Source organism: Tyto alba, unplaced genomic scaffold (assembly GCF_018691265.1).
Source record: "Tyto alba isolate M040663 unplaced genomic scaffold, T.alba_DEE_v4.0 Super-Scaffold_8, whole genome shotgun sequence".
NCBI lineage: Eukaryota > Metazoa > Chordata > Aves > Strigiformes > Tytonidae > Tyto > Tyto alba.
In genome coordinates, this window is record NW_024881329.1 from 21,898,421 (window position 1) to 21,916,961 (window position 18,541).

The following is an 18,541-nucleotide window of genomic DNA, read 5'->3' on the forward strand; positions in this document are numbered from 1 at the left end:
AGGAGGCTTCCAGGCCCAGGCAGGATCAGACCCGTGGCGTTGGGGGGGACACACACACACACACAGAGCGGACCTGGCGAATGGGACTGACTTGGTTGGCAGACGCGGCGGTTGAGCGCGCCGCTGGGATTTACGCACGTGCTTCGCCAAACCGCAGACGACTCGGGCGCTTGCTGGATCCGAGGAGAGCGGGGGCTCCGGTGCTTCTTTGCTCAGTTTGGGACTCATCCTGCAACCTTGCCTGGTGGACGTGACCTCCCGGGCAGAGCCGAGGGGGTGCGAGGGCTGTGGGAGCGGGGGGCTCCCCGGTCCTGGCACAGCGGGGAGATGTGACCAGGGAGAGGACGAGTGGCAGCGGGGTGCTCGGCGGGGGGAGTTTCGGGGTGGTGCCTGCACTGTGTCCCCCGAAACCTGCTGCGTCTTTGGGTGGTGTTTGCAAAGCTGCCGCGGCGGGGACAGGGGCTCCTGGAGAAGGGATTGTGTGGGGGAGAGGGTGACAAAACGTAACAAAGGGAAACGGCGGGATAAAGTAATGTCATGCTGTGATGTCATCCTCATCGACATAAATTATATAGAGAATAGTATGTATTATAATACATAACAAAAGAAAAAAAAAGAACCAAAATTGGATTTATATTTAATGAGGAGATACTATAAAAATATCTTGTCCTAGCTCCCATTTGCAAAAGTATTTTTCAGCTGGAGGGATATCTATTATTTTTTTCTCTTTTCTTTCTTTCTTAAAAAAAAAATAATCTCCATACATACAAAGGCTCAGACTGTTAATATTGTGAACCTCTTAAATCAAAATGATCCAACCTGTTTATTTGGTATTTGAAGGGTTTATTTTGATGCATTTACTGGTGTTTTTTAAAGAGAGAGAGAGGAGGGAAAAAAAGACTAAGATTTTAAAATTAGAACATTTCTTTATAATTTAATATTCTATTTTAATAAATGCATTTATTACATGTAAATGTAGCAAGGAACTGGGCTAATAAAAATACTTTTTATTAGGTAATTTATTATAAGAAAAAAGGATATTTTATTTTATGATAAAGTGATCCTTAAAAGTTTAGAAGGTTTAGAATATATGTAGGTTAAAAAATACATTTGTATCCAGAGTATTGCTTAAAAAGTGTTTTTAATATATGTTTCCTTTTTTGTGTGTGCGTGTGTGTATGTAAAAGGTGATAGTTATGGTGCAGATAGCCCTTTCCAGAAATAAGAAATTAACACAGTTGGATGTATTTAAAAAAAAAAAAAAAAAAAAAAAAAAAAAAAAAAAAAGAAGAAGAAAAAAGGTAATTAAAAACCAGAGACATAGAAGAGAAAAACCACTATGAATCAAAGCCCGTGCGGTCGTGTCGAAGCCCCCGTCCTGTGGTTGCTCTGTTTAGCAAATCCCTCTGCAAGGGGTCGAGGTCTGAGCGGGCTGAAGCATCTGTGCAGGATCAGGCCCTGGCTGCGCAACCCCCCACCCCGGGCTGGCGGCGGGGGGGGGGGGGCCCAGGGCAGGCGCTGGGCGATGCGGGTTTGCTCCCGCCCTGGTTTCTTGCGGGAAGGGCAGCTTTGGGAAGCAAACCCGGCGTTCCTTCACCCCGTCGCCCTCCTCCTGCTCTGCAGCCCTACAGCGAGCCCCCCGGCCTGGCCCCGGGGGGAACGGGCGCAGAGTTTTGCCGTCGTCGAGTCGGCGGGCGGTGGGGTGTCCCAGAGCCCTGTGTACCGCTGCTCCTTGTCCCAGGCGAGAGGGTTTACGGTCCTTCCCGCGGCCCTGACGGGAAGGACAGACAGCCAGTTCCAGCCCGGACCTCCCCGGGGCTGCTCTGCGAGCAGGGTAGGGGGGGTTCTTGCCGTCCGTTGCCTCTCTCAAGGCTTTGGCTCCCTTTCATTCCCGAGCGGGCTGCAAGGCCACGAGTGTTTTGTCCCAGCGTTCAGGCCAGGCCTGACCTCGCCAACATCCCCCCCCACACCCCCCCACACCCCCCCACACCCTCCACGTCGTCCTTTTTGGACCCAAGGGCTGGTGCAGGAGCGGTGCCCCCTCCGACAGCGGCTTTGGGCTCGTACCCGGTGCTCCGAGCAGCCGGGGGGATGCGCCAGCTCGTGCAGAGCCCCCGGCCAGCTTCGACCCATCCAACATCGGGCAATGGTACCCTTTCTGCTCCCCCCACACCCCACACCCCCCCTTTCCCCCCGAGCCAGCGTGGGCATGTCTCGTGCACCCCGCGAGGACAGCCTGGAGCGAGTGGCGTGCCCCCTTTTTAGCCAGGGAGGCACTGAGCTTGCAAAGCACGTGCTTTAATCCAGGAAAGCACTTAAGCATGCGCTTAGCTTCAGCCACATCCCTGAGTGTTTTGCTGGATCTCAGCCCAAGGAGCTGCTTTGCAGATGGGCTGAGCAGCCTCAACCTCCCCGTGGGCTGGGGAGCACGGGGGGGATGGGGGGTCCCCGTACCCCCACCGCGAAGCCAACCCTTGTCCCGCTCCCCTTCCCAAAGCAGCGGGAAGGTGGGGGATGCTTCTGCTCTGTTGCCTTTCAAAGAAGCATTTTAAAATAAGATTTTTTTTTGTTGTTGTTGTTGTTTGTTTGTTTGTTTTTAACCAAAAAGGAGAAGAAAAAAAAAAAAAAAAAAAAAAAAAAGAAAAGTTTGAGTTGATGGGTATTAAGAAAAAGTTAATAATAATAAACATTCAAATTTATTTCATATAATCCTAGAGTAAAGATTAAAATAAAATTAACTAGTTCAAATAGTAGATGCTATCCATATTGTTTAATCTATAGTAGATCCAAGTGATCCCAGACAGAGCAGAATGTAAAATAAACTTGTAAACAAGATCAGCTATCATTTTTAACTTCCCCAGAAATTCCATCTTTTTTTGGTACTATTTTTCTGAAGCAAACAAATAAACGAACGAAAGCCTAACAAAATAACAGACCACCGACTGGTACCTTCTGTCAATCAAAGTCCTGAAGTTATTTTTATAGAGGGGAAAAAAAAAAAAAATGGGATCTAATAATATGTATTTTTTTAAAAAGATGCGTTTGGGTTTTTATGTTGCTTTTTTAATAAAACTATAAAAGATTTGGCTAGTCACTGAACAAAATAAGAAAGTTTTAGGCCATTATTTTTGCCTTATTCTGACCTCCAGCCTTGGGCTTGGCGCATGAAATTTCAGAAAAAGAAACGTTAAAAGTTACTTTTCTTGTGCTGTTCTTGCTTTTTGAACTCCTCCAAGCACCGAAGGTGTTGGAAGGTCCCGGTGGTGGGCGGGTGGGACCGTTCCTGGGTGGGAAGGCGAAGGAAAGAAAAATTGGATGAACTCCCCTCTGTAACGTGACGGACAGAGCTCGAAGGCAGCGAGGTGCTGGTGCGAAGGCACGGGGCTCTCCTGGCGTGGCCGCTGCGGGGCCGTGAATTAGGCTTTCTGCCCTCGGAGCCGGGCAGTAGACACAAGACATTAGGGTTGGTTTGTTCCCCCCCTTTTTTTTTTTTCTTTTTTTTCCTCTTTTTTTTTTTTTTTTTTGTTTTATCTTTTGTTGGTTATATCTCGACCCAGTGAGGAAGCATTGCACCAGGGAGACGATGTGCGCCTTTGGGATGAGCTCGCTTGTTCAGCAGCTGGCATCTTTCGGGATGCCAGATTTGGCTTGTTGGGTGTTTTGGTTTTTTTTTTTTTTCCTGTGCCAGATGCTCCCTTAAGGGAGCTGTTGCTCAGCCTCAAATCATCGGGTTCGAGCGCTGGAGCTGCGGGTGAAACGTTTGCAGAAAGCGCTTTGCTTCCCGACAGCCGGCCCCGCGCCGTCCTGCTCTCGGGAGGGTGACAGCCTTGGCGACCGCCTGGTTTTCGGCTCCGAAAGCGAAGGGAGGAGGCTGGAGGTTGCTCTGCGTCGGGCTCTGTGACAAGACGCCCGAGTCCTGGCCGCGCCCGGAGCCGGGAGCGAACGGCTCCCCGGACCGGCGTGCGGGTGGAAAGGCTGGACGGCGGGTCCGTTCGCGCGGCGGGGAGCTTTTCTGCCGACGGCAGATGCGCTTGGGACGGTTCGGGGCAGGATTCGCCCCACGCACCCGGCCAGCTGGTTAAACCCTGGTCCTTAACGTTTCAAGAGCCAGGCCAGCGCTTTTCTCCAGAGCGTCGGCGACTGCTTTTCGCTGCACCAAAATCACCGTTTACGCGATAGAACTCGAAAACAAATGACCTAGCGTCAACTCCGTTATTATTAGAGAAGCAGAGTGTTGCAAAGAAAACACTCTTGAAAGGTGGTTACCTCTGGGTTTAGCTTTTGCTCCTATCCTCTGTGTCGTGGCTCGGCCGTCGCAAACCCAGGGGGGTCCTGCAGTTCAGGAGCATCCACAAGGATCCCAAAGCCTTCGAGAAACGCAGCGGCTGCCCCTCGTCGCTCCCTCGCCCGCGGACGGCACGCCTGCTTCTGGGGTGGGACGAGGCAGCCGCTTACCAGCATTCATTCAGCAAAGCCATGCAATAGGTTAGGACAGGAAGCGAAGACAGTTCTCATTCGGTTTCTGCGTATAGCACTGTGAATCAGAGATCACTCCACGGGACTCTCCCCGGCACGCCCCGGGGGGGTGGTTTCGGAAAGCAGGGCACGACGGCTCCCGCGCTTTCGGAGGGGTTCGTGCTTGGTGGAATCAAGCGCCTGGTCCTTCTCTGCAGGGGCGGCAAGGCGGCCTGTTTGCTCTTTCATTTTTGTTTTACCTCATTTTTTGGTTTTGATACTTGAAGAAGAGTCAGTGATTGACGTTGTACAGTGATGCCCTGGACTGGAGAGTGGATGCACTTTATAGTAACTTGTATACTGATAGTGGGGTCCCATCCTGCCTCTGCCGAGCCCGCAGTGAGGTTTCCTTGGTGTCAGCACCGGCAGGAGCAGAGCCAGGATGGGCTGGTTCTTCCGAAAACCTTTCTAGGATGTTAGGGAGCAATCTCTGTATTTTACTGTGGGTTCTCACATACTGTAGAAATTCGAAGTCACGTTCTGCTGTCAGTTGACCCGGTGGAAAATTCAGCCATAACTGCGCTGGGCTGACTTCAGTTTTGCCTGTGCCGTGATGGCTGGAGGTGGTGCAGGTTGGGCAGCTCCTGCTTTTACTCCCGTGTAACTCCCCCGTTTCAACGGGGTTACTCTACTGGAATCTGAAGTCGCTTCAGCCCTGGCAGGATGTGGTGTTACCGCTGGATCCACTCCAGCGTCGCTTCGGGGCTGCTAACAGAGCAAATTGAAAGTCACCCCCAGTAAAGTGACACTAATGTAAAATCTGGAGTTGTTCCACTGGTGTTTGTGCAGGAATAAAAAAAAAATGAAGTCACCCTCCAACGGTGGCACCAGTGTACCAGGCAGCTGATGGCAGAATGTGTTTTCTGGTCTTGCGATGATGCTTTTGAAACAACTTGCAGAGAAACAGAGCGGCAAGACAGAGCAGCGCTTCGTGGCCGCGGAGATCTTCTCTCAGCTCCCAGGAGCTGGGATGGAGACACGGTCGCAGGCTGCTTTGCTTGTCTGTGAAACCATCAAACCATCAGCACTTTTTTTTTTTTTTTCCCCTTATGGATTCTGTTCAAGATAATCTTTGAAAAAGGGGATAAAAAAAAAAAAAAAAAAAAAAAAAAAAGATCAGGGACCAGATCCTGTTTTGCAATTGAGGATTTGCTCCCGGGTTAAACGCAGTGTTAAGCAAACACGAAAGGCGGTGGGCGTGAGTGCTGATGAAGCCCAAACTAGCAGGTCTGTTTGAGCCACAGCCGCTGCGGAGCCCACTCACGCTGCCGTGCCGTGGAGCCCAGGCTGATCCCAGCCCCAGGCGAGCCAGGGAAATCCCCAGGGATGCCCAGAGCAGCCCCTGGGCACCATCGGGAGCCTTTGGGGCTGCAGAGTGTTTTCTCTGGCTCTGCCCCGGTATCAAAGAGATCCAGGCTCCGAGTTGCTGCCGTTGGGACTCTAGCAAAGCAGCTCTGGTGGGATTTCCCATGTAAGACACGAGCTAAAACAAAACCCAAGCCTCTGGGGACCATCAGCAGCCGATCTCGGTGATACCCACGCAGCAGCCGTGGCTTCCAGGGGAGCGCAGCCCTCCGCCAGCCCTTCATGGCTTTTGCTTGACCAGTACCATGTTAGCTTTCTCTCATCCTCGCTCAGAAACGCTGTACAAGTTTGTGTGTATCCGCTTTCCCCCGGATCCGGGTGCTATCACACAGTCCTACTCCACGGTACTACCAACCTCGCGCTGAGCCAGCCAGCCACAGAGTTGCCCGGTGTTAGCCTGGCCGTCCTGACTGTGTGGCCCTTCCATTTAAAGTCCATTCCCTATTATGTTGTGTTTGATTTTTTTTTTTTTTTTTTTCTCTTTTCTTTTAACGTCATAGGAAACCTGTAGTCGGGATTGTTACTATTGGAAACCGATCACATGTTCCATCCAGGTATTTTCATCTCTCTGGCATTACGCAAAAATAAAGGCCTGAGAGAGAGATATAAACGAACATAGAAGTAGAGTTAGGCTCGTTGTCTGAGTTTTGAGGCATATAGTATAAGGGGAGAAGGAAAAAAATTAAAATAAAATAAAAAATTAAAATAATGATGTTGCACAACTTGTAGAAAACAAAGAAGGGAAAGGGTTAATGTATTAAATGTGCTAAATTACATTAAGAACTTAATTTTATTAAAGTATTATTACTTAAGAAACCTGGTGTCTGCTCTTGGTTTCTGTCTGTTCACGCTTTAGGAAGGGGTCTGGGAGTTGTTGGGAATGGGGCCCCTGGCTGGGCTGAGCTCCAGGGGCAGCGGGGCCTTAACCTCCTTTGAACACCCCTCACAGGTCTCTCACGCCTTTATCAACGCTTCTCGGGGTTAATTAGAGCAAAGGAGTTTCATTTGCGAGACCATCAGCTCCCCTGCACCAGCTGCTGTCCCCAGTCCCGGTGGCAGCGAGGTCCCACGTCCACGAGCTCTGTGTGCAAACCCCTGTCTTGTTTCACCCTCCCCGCTCCTTTCATCCCAGCAGAAATCATACAAAAACCGGAAAACCTGGAGCAAAACGGAGCTGCCGAGCCCGACAGTGTCTCCATGAGCTCATCATTCCGTGTGTCCGTGCTAGGGCCCGGCTGGATGGCAGGTCTGACGGCGGCGAGCCCCGAGGGATGCTTGGTTCAAGCCCTGTCCCTTTGCGGAGCCGGGGGGGCAGCAGCCTTCCCCCCCCCCCCCCTTCCCCGTACAGTCCCGGCGCCGGGGCTGACATCACCTCTTGGCACCTCGTTTCGGTGCGGGCAGATGGTGGTGCGGGAGGGGGGTGGCACTTGGCAGCTCTCCGGCTGGTTTGCATCACGCCGTGCCTCTCCCGGGCGGTGTGGGCACGGGGCAGAGTCCGGCCGGGGTGGGGTGGGGGGGGTGGGAATGACTGTCACTCACCTGGGGACAGCGTCTGGCCATGGTCAGGCACAAGAGGTGGCCCAGGGATGGGTCTGGCCAGCTCAGGGGTGAGGTTGCCTTTTGGGTAAGAGCGGTGCCGGAACGCGGGGACACGCTGCACCGGGATGGCTGGAGCCAAGGCTGAGCTGCTGCCAGGGCCGGGAGCGGCTGCGCTGGCGGTTGGGGAACAAAAAGGGGCAACCTCAACCCAATTGGGGCTGGCACCCCCACGGCACAGCCATCCCCGTGCCCGGTTCACGCACCCCCACCCTCCCGCTGTGTTGCAGCTGCAGGATCCAACCTGCCCCTCCGAGCCTGAATTTCAAGCTCTCCCCTCCAGCCTCCCAGCGAGACACCCCCTTGCCCGGGTCCCACCTTCCTCCCTGCCCTTCCTCCTCTTCGCCTCTCCTCACCCCCTTCATCGCATGGGGATGCTGCCCGGCCGCGCCATGCCCACGCGGGCAGAGGCGTGGGGCCGGAGCTGGCAGAGCTCCCGGCCTCAAGGAAGGACCCTGGCAGAGAGAGAAAGAGCCTCCAGCAGCAACTTTATTTGGGGATTTTGCCCAAATTCCCGTTTCATCTGGTAAATCGCTTCCCAGGGCGAGACGCTGGCACAGCTCCTGCCAGCGCAGCCGAGTGAGATGGGGTGACCGGGGGCACCACGGAGAGACAGAAACACCCCACCCCACCCCACAAAAAAAAAAAAAAAAAAAAAAAAACACAAAACAAAACCCAAACCCATGCTGTGGTGTGGGGAAACGCTCCCAGCACTGGGGTTAATGGGGACAGGCTCTCCCGGGAAGGCCACCGCAGTGCCTGCGCCCCTCTTGATTGACACCTGTCAATCACCCTCTGACAGCGGCACTGGGCTCAGCCCAGCCTGTCCCAGCAGGTTGGGCGCTGTCCCCCAGGGCAGGGGAACGGGGCCACTGTCACCCTGTAAGCGCAGCAGACGCTCCATCTAGTGGCAGCCGCGCCCCCACGCCGCGGCCACGCTGTCACCAGCCACGGGTGGCGAAACACACGAGTGGCTCCTCGCATCCCAGAGCCCAGGGGACCCCCGTGCTGGCACCGGCCGCCACAGAAGGAGGTGGGCGCAGAGACTGGGTGCCCACCCTCAGCACCCCATCCCTGCCCTCACACTCACCCCACCAAAGCCCCAGGACCCCTTTGTCCCCTCCTCGGGGGTCCCCCAAAGGACACGTGTGTCGTCCCCCCCCCCAGTCCCCCTGAGCTGGGGCACCAGTGCGAGAGGTGCAGCTTTTCCCTTTGCTGGGTCTGTGCCGTGGGGACGCCTCAAGGGGCTCACGGCGTGAAAAACGGGGTCCTTCCAGGCATGAGCAGGGAGTCACACACCCCCCCCCGCACACCACAGCGGGGTGTCCCCAGCAGCACCCCGAGGCACACCCAGCCCTTGGTGCCGACGGGGCAAGGCTGGGTGCAACCGGCTGCGTTCCTGCTCGCTTCGCCAGGCAAGAGAAGGGTGCACCCCCCGTCCCCTTCCCCACCCCTGCCCTGAAGGGCTGCACCCAAGGGTGCTGCAGAAACGGTGCTAAACAAGGGAGTCACAATGTCTGGGCTTGTTCAGTGCCACCCTGAGTCACCCCACGACTCTGCCTTCAGGGCTAGAGGAAGCAGGGACACAAGGGGATGGCATGTCCCAAACCCTGGGGAGACAGGGGAGAGACCCTGATGCTTTTTTTCCTCCACACCCACCCCCCAATATTTGTTTAGGTCCTACACAAACGCAGGGAGCGCGGCACGCAGGCAGCGTGATGGTTCACACAGGAGCAGCCGTGCAGAAGCAGCCACCAGCCCACCCTGTTCCAGGGGGGCTGCAGCGGGCAGCAGTAGAGGGTGAGAAACATGGTGCCACCCTGTGCTGGGGTGGTGTTGGGGCAGGGGGTGGGGGGGTCAGGGTGGGGGGCACCCCAGGGGGCTCAGATGTTCTGGCAGCAGGGCGCCTGCCTGCCCTCCTGCTGCGTGGGCAGCACCCGGATGGGCTCGATGGTCGTGCTGGGGCCGAACTCTGACTCCGGCTGCCCCGTGATCTGCCTCTGCGACACGATGCGGTAGATCTCTGCCAGCAGAGAGAGAAGGAAAAAAAAAAAAAACAACAACAACTTTAAGTATATATTTCAGCGGGGGACTGGCCCCTTCCCCAAAACACACAGCTCAAATGCCCACATCTTCCCATCCAGGGGAGCAGGATCCCACCCCAGAAGGTACAGCCAGAGTCCCCAGCAGGGACACGATGTCTGAACCCATCCCCGTGTCCCCTCCCCAATTTTCCTGGTTGCCCCTTACCCGAGAGGATGTTGTGGAAAGCCGTCTCCACGTTGGTGGAGTCCAGAGCAGAAGTCTCAAGGAAGGACAGCCCGTTCTTCTCTGCAAGGACAGGGCGAGCTCAAGGAGGGTGCCGTGAGCTGCAGCTGCCCCGGGAGGGGGACAGGACGGGGCAGGGTGGGGGAGATACCTGCAAAGCTCCTGGCTTCATCAGTGGGCACGGCCCGCAGGTGCCGCAGGTCGCTCTTGTTGCCCACCAGCATGATGACGATGTTGGCATCGGCGTGGTCCTGCAGCTCCTTGAGCCAGCGCTCGGCGTTTTCGTACGTCAGGTACTTGGCAATGTCGTAGACGAGCAGAGCTCCCACCGCCCCCCGGTAGTACCTGGGGGACAGAGCGGGGACAGGGTCACGGCAGGGCTCCGGGCGAGGGACACGGGTGGGGAATAAGGAAACTCACGCTGAGGTGATGGCCCGGTACCGCTCCTGCCCGGCCGTGTCCCAGATCTGAGCCTTCACGGTCTTGTTGTCCACCTGGATGCTCCTCGTGGCAAACTCCACCCCGATGGTGCTCTTGCTCTCCAGGTTGAACTCATTGCGGGTAAAGCGTGAGAGCAGGTTGCTCTTCCCCACCCCAGAGTCCCCGATGAGCACAACTGGGGGGGGCAGGGGTACAAGCACAGCATCAGCTCCCATCCCGGACACCCAGCAAAGGCATTTGCATCCTGCAGTGCCGACCAGCCCAGTAAACCCCACAGCCCAGTCCGGCAGGGATGGGGGATCTCCCCATTGCCCCCACCTCCGTTTCATCCAGGGAGAAGCTGCTGGGTAAGGGGGCTGCGACTGCGAAGCTGCGCTCGGGGAGCAGGACCAGCAGCCTCCCTTCCTCCCAGAAGCATCGCAGCCACCAGTAATTACCCCTCAAGAACATTCCTGCCATCGCCTGGAAGTTGCCAGGGGTTTCCCTCCCAGCACCAGGAAGGTGCCACGTGCACCTACGTACACAAAACGGGCGGAAAACCAGAGAAAGGACCTGTGCCTAGGCAGCCAGGCCAGAGAGGCCAAGCAGAGCTGCATCTCTTATTCCCAGCTCAAGCTCCAACCCTGAGGGCACACAGGAGGACTTAAAGACATGGTCTGAAAGGAAACATCCTCATCATCCTCCTCCTCCTCCTCCTCTGCTGCTACTGCTCCAGCCCTTGAGCCAGGAAGTCCCTGGGTGTGGGTTAGTTAAGTGCATTTTCTCCCTGTCCCAGATCTGGCTGGTTCCTGTAAAACCTGGTGCAACAGGCTCTGGGGAGGCTTTATCACACAGCTCCCCTATCAAGTTTGTTGAGTTTATGACGCAACAGGTTTTGATTTTCTCTTTTTTTTTTTTTTCCTTTTCTTTTTTAAATTCCCCTGCTGTGGATTCTGTTCGTTCTCCGGGTGCGCTCAAACACAGCTCGCTTCACTTCGCCCACCCTCAGGGGACCAAGCCTGGGGGACACTTCTCCTTGCCAAGATCAGACGACATCAGGGCTGAGATCCCAACAATCCAGTGACCACCCCGGGGAGAACGCTGGAGCAGCAACACCGGCAAGGAACCGCCGGGCACGTCAGATCGCTGCAAAGCGCGCCGGAGGATTCGCCTGGGTTTTGCAGCAAGACCCGTCCACACTCAGCAGCCACCTCCCTCCAAGGATGTTGCTCCGTGCCCTGGATAACCCGCTCCCCATCAGCTCCAGCTCACGGGGACTCGGCTGCTTTGCGTGGGTTGGGCTGCAAAGCCTCCAACAACGTAGCCACCCCCTTGCCAAAACCCTCGTTGCAGGGCAGCCAGCAACCAGCATTGCTCCACGAAGCCCAAGGGCGTGCGGAGCAGCTCGCTGCGATCACCGGAGCCTCGCTGGCCATCGCCGCGCCAGGGCGGCCGGCAGCGGAGGGTGGGGTGTCTCCTCCGCGCAGCGTTGAAGCTGCTGCCTGCTACGTGGGTGCCTGGGATGGCCATGACAGCCTGGGCTACCCTGGACAAACCGGTAGAAAAATGCAGGCCAGGTTCGTTAACGCTCACCGAGCCTTGCTGCTTTGATCTGGGCTTGGTTTTTAAATCAACGGGAAGTTGCTACTTCCCCCGGCTCAACCGCTGCATCCCCTATCCCGGCCGTGCTGTGCTCCTGCTGCCTCCAGCCCCACGCACCTCCGTGGCTCGGGGACAGGAGGGCAGCACACCCGATGTCTGCAAGAGCCCTGGCTGCCAGGAGACGGCACTAAGCACAGCCAGGGGAAACTGAGGCACGAGCATGCCAGGCTGCATCACCCCTGCAGCTAGCAAGAAAAAAAAAAATTATTGGTATGGCAAAGCCTTAGGAAACCAGGCTGGGGGAGGGAGGAAGGAGCAGAGGCAGCCCGTGCTGGGCATGTGCTGAGCTTGCAGAGCCCCCCACGGCCGTGGCATGCTTCTCGCACGCCCGTGGGCTTTGCACTGCACCAGGGAGGGGGTTGGATGGGGCAGGGATCCAGCAGCCTCCGTGGCACCTTGCTGCAGAGGGGTTACGTGCTCAGCCCCATCCCCCTGAGCTGGAAGGGCAAGAGGGACTCGAGCAGCATCCTCCACCCCACGCACAACAGCATTTGACACACTCAGCTCTTGATGCCTCTGAACATGCAGCATGAGCTGTTGAGAGCATCCTGTGAGCACTGGTGAAACATCCTTGACACATCACGTCCCAGCCCAGAGGTGGGGATGGAAACAGCCTGGAGCTCTCCACAGGGTCCCTGATGAAGGGTCCAAGGAGCAGCCATGCCCAGGGCCATTTCTCCTCTATCCCGAGCCCCTCCAGCAGCATCAAGGGCCTTCCTGCGAGCACAGCTGGAATTTGCATCGTGCTTTGCAACAGGAGAAGGCGGCTGGTGCTCCCATCTCGGTGGAAATCAGGATGACGTTGCCTCGAGCAGTGACCATCTCCCATTTCTCAGGGGGAGAAAAAACTGGTCTCAGCAGAGCCATCTAACCCCAGAGAATGCTGGCCCAGCTCTGTGCCCCTAAACACTGCGTCTCCCTTGGGCTTTGCTCCTGCTTCAGGAGGGGTGAGCAGACCTTGCGTTCAAAACTGAGTTCTCTTATTTTTTTAAGGACTCCAGAGACTGAGGAGGGGAATGCAGAGCCCAGTGCCGAGCTGTTCTCAGCACCGGCTCCTGTAGGATCACAGGGAAGGGACGGGCACCACAGGAGGACATCGTGCCGGGGCCATCTCAGAGCTGTGCTGCTGGCACGACACTGGGCAAGAAGCAAAACACACACCAGGCAGAGGAGCTCTTGCCCAGGCACCTCGCTCTGAGGCATCACCCAGCTCCGGCTGTATCAGAGTTTCCCCCTCTCCTGGTCCCAGAATAACTCCAGGGAGGAGGATTTTCCTGGGCAGGGGCCAGGGGAGGTGCGCAAGGAGCTGGGGGCTACGGTCATGTCGGTGGCTGGAATTACTCGGGGCCTTTCAGGCAGGGCTGCACGGGGAGGCTGACTCACGGCCAGCCGTCGGGTGATCTCACTCCCCGGCTTTTATTGCTCGGGAGGTTGTGACGTTGCCAAGCTGTCCCCTCGCTTCCCCCATCACCCGCCCCAGCCACGGCACGGCGGCCGGCGCAAGGTGGAGAGCTGCTAAGGGCGGGGAGACGGCGGCTCGGATGGGGATGCTCCACGGGGGTGCTGGGTTCCGACGGCCAGGAAAACCAACGTTGCACCTCCAAGGGCCCAACCCTGTCCCCCCTTGCACACCAGAGAGGTCACGCCGTGACGGACAACCCCGGAGCTCTGGATCCTTCCCCTTAACAAGCAGCGCAGCTTTTCCGCTGCGGATTGCTCGCTGCTCCTCCCACCCCCGACGTGCAGAGGGGAGCACCCAAACCCCCTTGGAGGGGGTCAGGGGCCAGCACGGGCCCCACGGTGCCACACAGAGCAGCTTTCCTCACCACCCCTGCCTCCTCAGCCTGCCCCCACGGGCAGGGCCACCCCTCCCCTGGCTGCTACACCCAGGTGGGGGCTCCCAGCTCTTCCCACAGCAGTAACGAGCGGCTTTAATTAGCACTAGGGCCTCAACCAGCCACCTGCACCCAGCAACCACAGACCACGGCAACATTTCAGCCTCTACCCTGAGGACCCAGCAGCACCCACACCCCCCTGCCACCCCTCTGCCCAGCACAGGAGAGCCCCCCCAGCACCTTCCCAGCACCGGGAGCTGCGTGTTGTACCCCAGTACAACCCCAAGCCCCGGCTCCCAGCTCCATCCCGAGGGTGCTGCACCACCCACGGCAGGCTGAGACTGAGCACAGCTCATCGCAGGCATGGCCAGAGCAGCACAGCAGACCCACCTTTGAAGAGATAATCATACTCATCATCCTTGCCCCGCATCTCGTCCAGCACCACAGCCCCACTCCTGCTGAGCCAACGGGGATTTCCGGGTCTTATCCAGCCCTGGCAGAGGCTGTCCCCTGCACACCCATTGGCGGTCACAGCCCTTCCTCCTCCACACCCATTGGCGGCCAGGGCTGTCCGTCACCGCCCAGGTGTGCTTACCTGGGCCAGGTAAAGGGGGGGGGGGGGGGGGGGGCAGGTATGTGGGTGTTCCCATGGGAGAGGGCTCTGCACCCTGCTCAGCCCCGCCGTGTTCCCCCGAGGGCTCTGGGGCGCCCTGATTCGGGGTGTCCTCACGCAAAGCGCCGTGTGGCAGCGGGGCGAGGGCCGCCGTGCACGTGTGCCACCGGTGGTGACAGCCCTGCCCACGCAGAACCCGCGGACACCAAGTGGGAGGCTGGGCCGGCACGTCTTTGCACGGGCGGGTGCCCAGAGCTGGAGCAAGACACGGAGAATCCAGCGGCAATTCTCCCATTTCCGAGGGGTTTCAGAGAACAGGCTGAGGCCACGGATAAACTGCCAGCCACCCTCTATAAACCATGGGGGGGTGTGGGGATGGGAACGGCTGTGTGGGGAGGGGGTGCAGGGGGACCGTGGCATCGGGCCGGGCTGCTTGGGTGGCCACGCTCTCCGGCATGTCATGGGGAGTGGGCACCAGGGGATGGGACCACGAACACGCAGGAATTCCAGCTCAGCAAGCCTGCGTTTTGCAAGTCCTTTAATGATTGTGTCACCGTTGCACTGGACACGGAGCTGCTCCCGGGGCCCCTTGGCACCGGGATCTGCACCAAACCCCGTCCCACCGTGCAGACAGGAGGGACCTTTGCTTGTCCCACGCCTGGGATGGGGTCGGAGGTGTGCCAAGGGCCGAGCGCTGCCACTTTGTTCCTTAGGGCTTGGGACAACCCCAGAGCTGGCCCCAGTGGGGACAGAGGCCTGCGGGGACAGCCCCAGCCCCAATGCGTGGCACAGGGTGGTCCCACGGGAGCAACCCCAGGGCCAGATTCCAACGGAGAGGGTCCTGTTGTCAGCACGGTCCCGGCCAGAACCTCCTGGCTCCTTCCCCAGCCGTGCCTCGGGGGTATCTCCGTCCTCTGCACCGCGGGGCTGGAGGGGCTGGGAGGTCCTTGCGTGAAGGCGGTGATGCTAATCAGGGCCCGGCATAAATGAAGCAGATAGAGAAGAGCTCCCAGCGCCGGTGCTTCTCACCGTTTATGGCAGAATTTGGCCACTGTCCGGGCTGCTGGTCCCCACTGCGCCAGGACGGGGGGTGGCACCGCAGACTGGGTGACATTGCAGACTGGGTGACACCAGCCTGCGCCGGTGGCCAGATGAGTCTGCATGGTGGCAGACCCAGCTCTGTGCCACTGGCGAGTCCTGGGACTGTGGGGGGGGGGGTCCCTGGGGGGCTTCCCAGGGTGCCTGGCCAGCTCAGAGGGCCACGCAGCATGGGCGCTTCTCCGTCTGCGCCGGGGCCGTGCTCTCCGGGCTCTCGCTGGCAAGCGACACCGTGTTGCTTTGGCTGCTCTTCTGCTTCTGTTTCTGCACTTTGTGGAAGATCTCTGCAAAACAAGAGGCGCCGGCGGGGTCTGTGTGTCAGCCAAGGGCCCCCCGGAGAAGCAGGGACAGTTTTGAGCCTGCAAGCCCCCATTGCTGGCCCTCTGGCCCACTGCTTGCCACGCCGGTGGCTCTCCTTCCCCTCCACGCAGCAAAGGGGACGAGGTGAGGGGTGACAGGGGAGCAGCTCCCCCCAAGTCGCATCCCTGCGGTGCCTGGGGAACACCCTGCGCTTAGGCAATTTCCTCTTGCCCAACCTGGGATTAGTGCTTCACCCCGTGCCGGGGCTGGCAGCTCGCCGGGCCAGGCTGGCTCGGCACGGCGCGGCACAACGCGGCACAACAACGCGGCACAACGCGGCACACCTCGCTTTGTGCTCCTGCCCCGATGCTGCTGGCTGCCACTCCTGGAGAGGTGCTCCTGCCCGAGCATCACCCCTCTCCAGGAGGTCCCCCCAGGTCCTGGCACCCGGTTTGGCAGGGTGCTGGAGACGTTGAGTCAGGAGCCCAGGACAACAGGAAGGGGGACTGGGGATTACAGGGGGAGAAGGAGCCCCCGGGGTTTTGGGGATGCCCAGGGCTGTGAGAACAAAGCCATGGGGTGCGGAGAACGAAACGCCCAGCACAAAAGGCCGGAAACCAAACCATCCAGAAAGACAACACCGAAACCAGCCCCAAAGAGCTCACGTGGAGTAGGGCAGAGGAAAGACACGCTGCAACTCTGCCCAGCCCTGCATCCCCCAGCAAAGGACCCCGCGATGCCCCGGACCCCGGGACCCCGCTGCACCCCGGCGATGGTGCATGTACCCTTCAGGATGGTCTCAAACGCCTGCTCGACGTTGGTGGAATCCAGTGCTGAGGTCTCGACAAACAGCAGCCCGTTGTTGTCTGCAATGAGAGGAGTCCCCCAAGACGATGCAGACCCCGGCAAGGGTACGGGCTCCGTTTTGGAGCCCCTTCAGAGATGTTCAGGTGCCCGCACTGGTGCGGGTGCCTGCTATCAGGGAGGTTCCCAAGCCCCCAGCCCCATGGCAGGGTGCCAGCCTGTACCTGCAAACATTTTCGCCTCCTCCATGGGCACCTCCCGAGCCTGCGCGAGGTCGGTTTTGTTCCCCACCAGCATGACGACGATGCTGGCCTCGGCGTGGTCATACAGCTCCTTCAGCCAGCGGTCCACCACATCGTACGTCTGGTGCTTGGTGATGTCAAAGACGACCAGGGCACCCACAGCCCCCCGGTAATACCTATGGGAGAACCCCACCATCACCCCACACTCTGGACAGCCCCCCCCCCCAGCATCCTCACCCGTGGGGCTCAACTACAAAGGCATCACCAGCCAGGTCCCAGGGGCCGCCCTGATTTTGGGCATCCCGTCCTTACGCAGAGGTGATGGCGCGGTAGCGCTCCAGCCCAGCCGTGTCCCAGATCTGAGCCTTCACCACGGCGTCTCCCACCAGGATGGTGCGGGTGGAGAACTCCACGCCGATGGTGGTGCGACTGTCGTGGTTGAACTCGTTGCGGGTGAAGCGGGACAGCAGGTTGGTTTTGCCCACCCCGGACTCCCCGATCAGGACGACTGTGGAAAGAAGGGAGAAAGCCCACTGGAGCTGTCGCGGAGGGGAGAGGGCTGCTCCAAGGTGCTTCACAGTAATTCAAATAACCCTTGCTGACCTGAGCCAGACCTGTGGGCACGGGGTGCCCAGGCATCCCCCCCTCTGCCTGATGACCCCAGACCTGGGCACAGAGGCCGGGCAGGCGTGTGGGTGTAGCACCCAGCGCTGTCACTCCTTTGGCAAACGGGGGTCCCGTCCCCGCGTCACGAGCTCTCAGCCCCTCGAGTGCGGCTGAGCCACTTCTGCTGAGCCCACCCGTGTTCCCTGTCTGCTGGCGTGGCCCCAGCGCTGTTTTATGGTGGGGGGGGGAACACATGGCTACCAGGCTCTGGGCAGCAGGAGCAGGGTGAGGACGCTGGCAAGCCCCAGGTCGCCCAAAACTGGTGGCACCCTGGAGCCTGTCCATCTCCCATGGGGAGCACCAGGGTCCAAGGGGGCTCCGGCTGGTAGCACCCGGCCGAGACGCAGCACACCGGAGCCTCGTGCCTGCGGAACTCAAGCCGGGGGGCACGACGCCGTGTCCCTGTCTCTCTCCAGCCCAGGTTTGACCCCTGCGTCCTTCTGTGTGTGCCACCGCGCAGGTCACCGCAGCAGAAGGACTTTTAAACGGCATTTTAATCTCACACGCTCAGCCCCAGCCGTCTCAGCCCCCACCGCGCGGCAGCAACTCGCCCCGCGTCCCACACGAGCAGCTTTGGGGTGGTTGTGGGTCTCCCCAACCCCCTGACCCCTCGCAGCTCCCGCCACACTTCAGAGCTGCCGGGACGATCAGCAACATCCCATTTTGGGACATGGCAGCTCGGGGCGGGGAGGGAAGGCACCTCAATTCCCTCCCTGCAGCTCCCGTCCTCCCGCTCCATCCCTTTTGGGGAGGGGGGGGGGGTTCGCATCGAGCCCAGGACTCACCCTTGAAGACGAAGTTATAATCTTCCTCGGCGCTGCCCATGTCGCCCCGGCTGCTGCCGCTCGGTTTCCTCCTTCCCGCTGCAAAGCCTCGAGCAGAGGGTGCAGGGCGGGCCGGGCTCCGAGAGGCGCCGAGGGAGGAGATGGAGGGGGCAAAGTTTCCTCTGTCAGGGAGCGCGGGGGGGGTCTGGGGGAGCCAGCGGGGTCTGGGGGATCGAGGGGGGGGGTTTGGGGGAGCGACGGCAAGGCCAGCCGGGGTTGGCGGTGCAGCACGGCCGGTTGACTCAAGGGGTGGGACTGGGTGTCGCAGCGCAGGTTGGGCAGGTAGTGTCACCCCTGGGACCGTGACGGGGCGGCCAGAGGAGGAGCCGGGGC

The 18,541-nt window shown here is 58.7% G+C and overlaps 3 protein-coding genes across 4 annotated transcripts; 1 reads left to right on the forward strand and 2 right to left on the reverse strand.

The window, feature by feature from the left end:
• Window positions 1-1,339: 1,339 nt before the first annotated feature.
• On the forward strand, window positions 1,340-6,696 carry LOC122152543 (mRNA decay activator protein ZFP36L2-like). Its single transcript, XM_042785066.1, has one exon. It carries the CDS (start codon window positions 1,340-1,342, stop codon window positions 2,300-2,302), a length of 963 nt encoding a protein of 320 aa, XP_042641000.1. The 3' UTR covers window positions 2,303-6,696.
• Window positions 6,697-7,947: 1,251 nt separating this feature from the next.
• On the reverse strand, window positions 7,948-14,157 carry LOC104359201 (ras-related protein Rab-11A). Of its 2 annotated transcripts, none has more exons than XM_032988193.2 (5): window positions 14,052-14,157; window positions 10,165-10,360; window positions 9,896-10,089; window positions 9,727-9,807; window positions 7,948-9,499 (listed from the first exon to the last, which is right to left on the reverse strand). In XM_032988193.2, the coding sequence occupies exons 1-5, from the start codon at window positions 14,089-14,091 to the stop codon at window positions 9,360-9,362; spliced, it is 651 nt and encodes a 216-aa protein (XP_032844084.1). In that variant the 5' UTR covers window positions 14,092-14,157; the 3' UTR covers window positions 7,948-9,359. The 2 variants fall into 2 exon arrangements, with proteins under 2 accessions (XP_032844084.1, XP_032844085.1); XM_032988194.2 differs by having other exon boundaries at window positions 10,165-10,295; window positions 14,052-14,149.
• Window positions 14,158-14,795: 638 nt separating this feature from the next.
• On the reverse strand, window positions 14,796-18,538 carry RAB25 (RAB25, member RAS oncogene family). The gene is made up of 5 exons (XM_032988196.2): window positions 18,170-18,538; window positions 17,031-17,226; window positions 16,701-16,894; window positions 16,458-16,538; window positions 14,796-15,656 (listed from the first exon to the last, which is right to left on the reverse strand). Exons 1-5 carry the CDS (start codon window positions 18,207-18,209, stop codon window positions 15,526-15,528), a joined length of 642 nt encoding a protein of 213 aa, XP_032844087.1. The 5' UTR covers window positions 18,210-18,538; the 3' UTR covers window positions 14,796-15,525.
• Window positions 18,539-18,541: the final 3 nt, after the last annotated feature.

Bases quoted from the DNA above. Each gene is read 5' to 3' on its own strand.
- LOC104359201 (XM_032988193.2), bottom strand. From the start codon at position 14,091: ATGCGGGGCAAGGATGATGAGTATGATTATCTCTTCAAAG. The intron at 10,361-14,051 runs GTGGGTCTGCTG...TGCCCCCCCCAG, and splicing joins GTATGATTATCTCTTCAAAG to TTGTGCTCATCGGGGACTCT. The intron at 9,808-9,895 runs GTATCTCCCCCA...CTGTCCTTGCAG, and splicing joins TGAAGCCAGGAGCTTTGCAG to AGAAGAACGGGCTGTCCTTC.
- RAB25 (XM_032988196.2), bottom strand. From the start codon at position 18,209: ATGGGCAGCGCCGAGGAAGATTATAACTTCGTCTTCAAGG. The intron at 17,227-18,169 runs GTGAGTCCTGGG...TTCTTTCCACAG, and splicing joins TTATAACTTCGTCTTCAAGG to TCGTCCTGATCGGGGAGTCC. The intron at 15,657-16,457 runs GTACATGCACCA...CTTGTTTTGCAG, and splicing joins GTTTGAGACCATCCTGAAGG to AGATCTTCCACAAAGTGCAG.
- LOC122152543 (XM_042785066.1), top strand. From the start codon at position 1,340: ATGAATCAAAGCCCGTGCGGTCGTGTCGAAGCCCCCGTCCTGTGGTTG.